The sequence below is a fragment of the Limulus polyphemus genome, unplaced genomic scaffold (genome assembly GCF_000517525.1).
Source record: "Limulus polyphemus unplaced genomic scaffold, Limulus_polyphemus-2.1.2 Scaffold11271, whole genome shotgun sequence".
In the NCBI taxonomy this organism is placed as follows: Eukaryota; Metazoa; Arthropoda; class Merostomata; order Xiphosura; family Limulidae; genus Limulus; species Limulus polyphemus.
In genome coordinates, this window is record NW_013676881.1 from 2,362 (window position 1) to 9,031 (window position 6,670).

At 36.4% G+C, this 6,670-nt stretch overlaps 1 protein-coding gene across 1 annotated transcript in view; it reads left to right on the plus strand.

The window, feature by feature from the left end:
* Positions 1-1,888: 1,888 nt before the first annotated feature.
* LOC106476698 (potassium voltage-gated channel subfamily KQT member 1-like) overlaps positions 1,889-6,670 on the plus strand; it is a gene marked incomplete at both ends in the record, with an annotated part of 10,908 nt that continues 6,126 nt past the window's right edge. Inside the window, one exon of the mRNA XM_013937332.1 lies at positions 1,889-1,979. Coding sequence (XP_013792786.1) covers positions 1,889-1,979 — 91 coding nt within the window. The remainder of the gene's footprint in view (positions 1,980-6,670) is intronic.

Below are 6,670 nucleotides of genomic sequence, written 5' to 3' on the forward strand. Positions count from 1 at the left end.
GTATATTTTCTCCTCAGTTTATGTAATAGTCAGACTGACTTCATACGTTGTATATTTTCTCCTCAGTTTATGTAATAGTCAGACTGACCTCATATGTTGTATATTTTCTCCTCAGTTTATGTAATAGTCAGACTGACCTCATACGTTGTATATTTTCTCCTCAGTTTATGTAATAGTCAGACTGACCTTCTACACCGTATATTTTCTCTTCAGTTTATGTAGTAGTCAGACTGACCTTCTACATCGTATATTCTCTTCTCACTTTATGTAGTAGTCAGACTGATTTCATACATTGTATATTTTCTCCTCAGTTTATGTAATAGTCAGACTGACCTTCTACACCGTATATTTTCTTCTCAGTTTATGTAATAGTCAGACTGACTTCATACGTTGTATATTTTCTCCTCAGTTTATGTAATAGTCAGACTGACCTCATATGTTGTATATTTTCTCCTCAGTTTATGTAATAGTCAGACTGACCTCATATGTTGTATATTTTTCTCCTCAGATTATGTATTCTCTCTTTAGATTAGCGTGTACTTAATATATTTGATTTTATTTTTCCTTTTCAGTTTATATTGTGTTTTTCAGTTTGATCTTATGTGGATTTTAAAATAATCGAACTAATACAGTTAGGCCTGGAGAACCACGTGCATTATTAGCGACACTTCATTCTTATAGTTAGAAGGATATATTGAATTAGCTGGCCGTTCTTTGGATTCGATTAATTTATCAAACGTTAATAATAATTCACCGTTGGTCAATTACTGTTAGAAGGGAAGCTGTTTTTTCAGATCTTTTCAAGTTTCCATATCAAGTTTCAGATACACGTTCTCAAAACATCTTTTAATATTTCCAGACTTATTTACAGTTATTTCTGATACAGTTGAAATAATTAGAAGGATCTGTACTCTAAACTACATTAGAACACATTTGTAACACTAAACTAAATGTCGTGTAATCTATTATTAACACTAAACTCCTTCAGTATTTGTAACAAATTATTAACGCTAAGCTTCATTATGTGACACATTCTTAACATTAAACTTCATTATGTGACACATTCTTAACACTAGCTTCACTGTATGACACATTCTTAACACTAGCTTCACTGTATGACACATTCTTAACACTAAACTCCATTATGTGACACATTCTTAACACTAGCTTCACTGTATGACACATTCTTAACACTAAACTCCATTGTGTGACACATTCTTAACACTAAGCTTCATTATCTGGCACATTCTTAACATTAAACTTCATTATGTGACACATTATTAACACTAAAACTTCATTGTGTGACACATTCTTAATACTGAGCTTCATTATTTGACATATTCTTAACACTAAATTTCATTGTGTGACACATTCTTAACACTAAGCTTCTTCATTTCGTGATCTTATAACAATTGACGAGGTCTATCCAACCTACAACTTGAAAGGCACACTATAAGACCAGGTCAGAGGTTAAGGCATAGTCGGTGGTCCAAGATAGGGCCACCAATTAGCAGCCTACATGTCTACTCTTAACTGATTAGTAGGATTAGTTGTCACAGATAAAATTGTTGTAGTGGATCCAGCGGCATAGCGCGGGCTTGGACTTTGGACATTCGTTACTGGAGCCCGGCACGCTGACCTTTAAATCAAACCCAACCCACTGAATTGGTAAAACATTCGTAAAAAAAAATAAAGACATTTTTTTTTCAGAGTACAGTTTCGAAAAAAAATTATTTTAGCGAAATATTTTCAGTGTTTCATTTTCCTTTCACATTCGAAGTACGTTGAACATGAAAGTTACCCTCTTAAATGTATTTTATCTGAAGTATGTAAAACACATTTCATCTCATTGTTTAAAAACAGTAACACTTCTCTCTCTGTCTTCCAGGTTTTTAATGGTATTCTTGTGCCTGGTGCTCAGTGTATTTTCTACTATAGATGATTATGAAGAGACGGCAAGTACTATTCTATTACGAATGGTAAGCGCTCATTTTCTTACTGAAGACTCCAATTAATTGTCAAAATTTTACTTAAACGAGAACCACCAGTACATGCTGTGTTGTTACATACATATTATTATTGGGTCAATAATATCATTAACAATGGTTGAAAGTACGTATAGTGAAGTTAATAATATCAGTCCAAAGAACATAAGTTGACTGACTGTACATTTCATGAAGAACCACCTTCCCCTCCTCCTCACACACACAAAATTATACAACATTATTATTGTTAATTGCACATGTAAAATAGACTGATAATGTGATCTTTAGGGTGCTCAGAACGTAAACCTGAAGTGTGCGATATGGTGGTTCTCTGAACGTAAACCTGAAGTGTGCGATATGGTGGTGCTTTAAACGTAAACCTGAAGTGTGTGATATGGTGGTGCTCTGAACGTAAACCTGAATTGTGCGATATGGTGGTACTTTGAACGTAAACCCGAGGTGTGCGATATGGTTTCATGAATTGTGTTTTATCATTTCCAATATTGAAATATTTGTAAAGGCATTGAAAGAAGTAATAATATGAGGCCCTTCATCCTACTTGTATCGTTCCGGATGTTGTAACGGTATAACATCCAATGATATTGCCCAACCTGACGGTATAACATCCACAGTGATATTGTCAAACCTGACGGTATAACATCCAGAGTGATATTGCCCAACCAGACTGTATAACATCCAGAGTGATATTGCCCAATCAGACGGTATAACATCCAGAGTGATATTGTCAAACCTGACGGTATAACATCCAGAGTGATATTGCCCAATCAGACGGTATAACATCCAGAGTGATATTGCCCAACCTGACAGTATAACATCCAGAGTGATATTGTCAAACCTGACGGTATAACATCCACAGTGATATTGTCAAACCTGACGGTATAACATCCAGAGTGATATTGCCCAACCTGACGGTATAACATCCAGAGTGATATTGTCAAACCTGACGGTATAACATCCACAGTGATATTGTCAAACCTGACGGTATAACATCCAGAGTGATATTGTCAAACCTGACGGTATAACATCCACAGTGATATTGCCCAACCTGACGGTATAACATCCACAGTGATATTGTCAAACCTGACGGTATAATATCCAGAGTGATATTGCACAACCTGACGGTATAACATCCACAGTGATATTGTCAAACCTGACGGTATAACATCCACAGTGATATTGTCAAACCTGACGGTATAACATCCACCGTGATATTGTCAAACCTGACGGTATAACATTCAGAGTGATATTGCCCAACCTGACGGTATAACATCCACAGTGATATTGCCCAACCTGACGGTATAACATCCAGAGTGATATTGCCTAACCTGACGGTATAACATCCAGAGTGATATTGCCCAACCTGACAGTATAACATCCACAGTGATATTGTCAAACCAGACGGTATAACATGAAGAGTGATATTGCCCAACCTGACGGTATAACATCCAAAGTGATATTGTCAAACCTGACGGTATAACATCCACAGTGATATTATTCAACTTAATTAGCATATTCACAAAACCTTTGACATAATATTAGAAAACACGTGGAACACGACAGTTAGTACCTAACAAACATACTCACGGAATAACAGACATAATATTATTTGTAGTAGTATAATCCGTATATGTAGAAAATATACAGTGAACCAATGAGAGAAAATATACAGTGAACCAATGAGAGAAAATATACAGTGAACCAATGAGAGTATCGAAGCGCTGTGGATGGAACAAACATAACGTTTATGATGTGTTAAAGCGACTTGTAAGAAGACACAGACTAGCAGGAAAACATATAAATTAACTCTTTAAAGCGACTTGTAAGAAGACACGGACTAGCAGGAAAACATATAAATTAATCCTTTAAAGCGACTTGTAAGAAGACACAGACTAGCAGGAAAACATATAAATTAACCCTTTAAAGCGACTTGTACGAAGACACGGACTAGCAGGAAAACATATAAATTAACCCTTTAAAGCGACATGTAAGAAGACAGGGACTAGTAGGAAGACATATAAATTAATCCTTTAAAGCGACTTGTAAGAAGACAGGGACTAGCAGGAAAACATATAAATTAATTTTTTTAAAGCGACTTGTAAGAAGACAGGGACTAGCAGGAAAACATATAAATTAATTTTTCAAAGCGACTTGTAAGAAGACACGGACTAGCAGGAAAACATATATAAATTAACCCTTTAAAGCGACTTGTAAGAAGACACGGACTAGCAGGAAAACATATAAATTAATACTTTAAAGCGACTTGTAAGAAGAAACAGACTAGCAGGAAAACATATATAAATTAACCCTTTAAAGCGACTTGTAAGAAGACAGGGACTAGCAGGAAAACATATAAATTAATACTTTAAAGCGACTTGTAAGAAGACAGGGACTAGCAGGAAAATATATAAATTAACTCTTTAAAGCGACTTGTAGGAAGACACGGACTAGCAGGAAAACATATAAATTAATACTTTAAAGCGACTTGTAAGAATACAGGGACTAGCAGGAAAACATATAAATTAATCCTTTAAAGCGACTTGTAAGAAGACACCGACTAGCAGGAAAACATATAAATTAACCCTTTAAAGCGACTTGTAAGAAGACACAGAGTAGCAGGAAAACATATAAATTAATCCTTTAAAGCGACTTGTAAGAAGACACAGACTAGCAGGAAACCATATAAATTAACCTTTTAAAGCGTCTTGTAAGAAGACACAGACTAGCAGGAAAACATATAAATTAACCTTTTAAAGCGTCTTGTAAGAAGACACAGACTAGCAGGAAAACATATAAATTAACCCTACGTATTTAGATTCTAGTGCTTTATATGTATTAGAAAAGAAACACAGTACCTCTAGCGTTGTCAGCGATAAAGAACGAGATGTCAGAATATCGTGTATCTCATTTAAATGTGATTCTTTAGAGGGTGTAGTATTAAGTTGATAAGTTAGATTTTTAATTGTGCTTCTTCACTGTGACACATGTGTGCTTCTTCAATGTGACACATACTCAGTACTTGAAGTGTTTTAGCTGGCAGAACGAAAACTGTAGTTCTTTGAGTATCTGAAACTCTGCAAATGACCCAGAAAGATAAGAGATTTGGATGTAATGTACCATAACTTCAGGAAGGAGGGGCAGAAGAATGTCGGGCACGTGTGTGGGGGACGAAGGGAAAGCCTTGTTGTCTGTTGAGATGGTTTGGTTAAGATTTACTGTTCCTTCTGGTTCTAAATACATTTTCTTTGCAAAAATAATACGATCGATATACATCAAAACACGACGACATTTGTTACAATAACTGGAAGATTTTCTTTGTCAAACAGTGAATGATTCGGAAATACAGAAGTTGAATTTAGATCATAGATTTCGTACCTATCAATTTTCATAAAAAAATAAATAAGGCAGTTATAGTGAAAAATACATCAACTTAAACTGTTGAGAACACAAGCCGACCTAGCTCAGGTGATGACAACTGAAACCTGACGAGGACAGACACTGTCCTGGTATAGCTGATGACAACTGAAACCTGACGAGGACAGACACTGCCCTAGTATAGCTGATGACAACTGAAACCTGACGAGGACAGACACTGTCCTAGTAAACTGATGACAACTGAAACCTAACGAGAACAGACACTGTCCTAGTATAGCTGATGACAACTAAAACCTGACGAGGGCAAACACTGTCCTAGTATAGCTGATAACAACTGAAACCTGACGAGGACAGACACTGTCCTAGTATAGCTGATGTCAACTGAATCCTGACGAGGGCAAACACTGTCCTAGTATAGCTGATAACAACTGAAACCTGACGAGGACAGACACTGTCCTAGTAACCTGATGACAACTGAAACCTGACGAGGATAGTTACTGTCCTAGTATAGCTGATGTCAACTGACACTGTTTGTTACGACAACTTTAAGCTCTTTATAGTAAAACTTTATACCCTAATGTGTTGTTTTTTAATAACAACTTCTCATTTCCTAAATCGTTTCTAAGTTTTTCTCATGAGCTGAAAGCATTGTTTTTCAGAATAAAACATCATTAGCTCCGTTATTAGCTACTTAAGCCAACACCAGTCGGTGCCTAGTTACTCGTTTTCACCCCTGTGTGTGTGTGTGTGTGTGTGTGTTTATGTGTCTGTCAGCAAGATTTCTCGAAAACGTCTAAATGGATTTGGACGAAAGTTGATATATATCTGGACAATGACCAAATTTAGAAGTCATTAGTTCTTGGAGGGACAAGGTCACAGCAAATTCACGAAAATCCAAAAAATCACTATCTGTTAACATGGGGACCGATTTTTGCTCTATAAATCAGTCAGATATGATCGGACTTTAATGAAACGTGGTGGACATGTGTAGAATACTATTCATCATTGTCCTGCCAAAAATGGTCTGTGTCCTTTCACAACTCCTGTCACTGCCAAGTTACTAATAGATATCCAATACAACTGCTGTCACAGCCCAGTTACTAATAGATATCCAATACAACTGCTGCCACAGCCCAGTTACTAATAGATATCCAAGACAACTGCTGCCACAGCCCAGTTACTAATAGATAACCAAAGACAACTGCTGCCACAGCCCAGTTACTAATAGATATCCAAGACAACTGCTGCCACAGCCCAGTTACTAATAGATAACCAAAGACAACTGCTGCCAC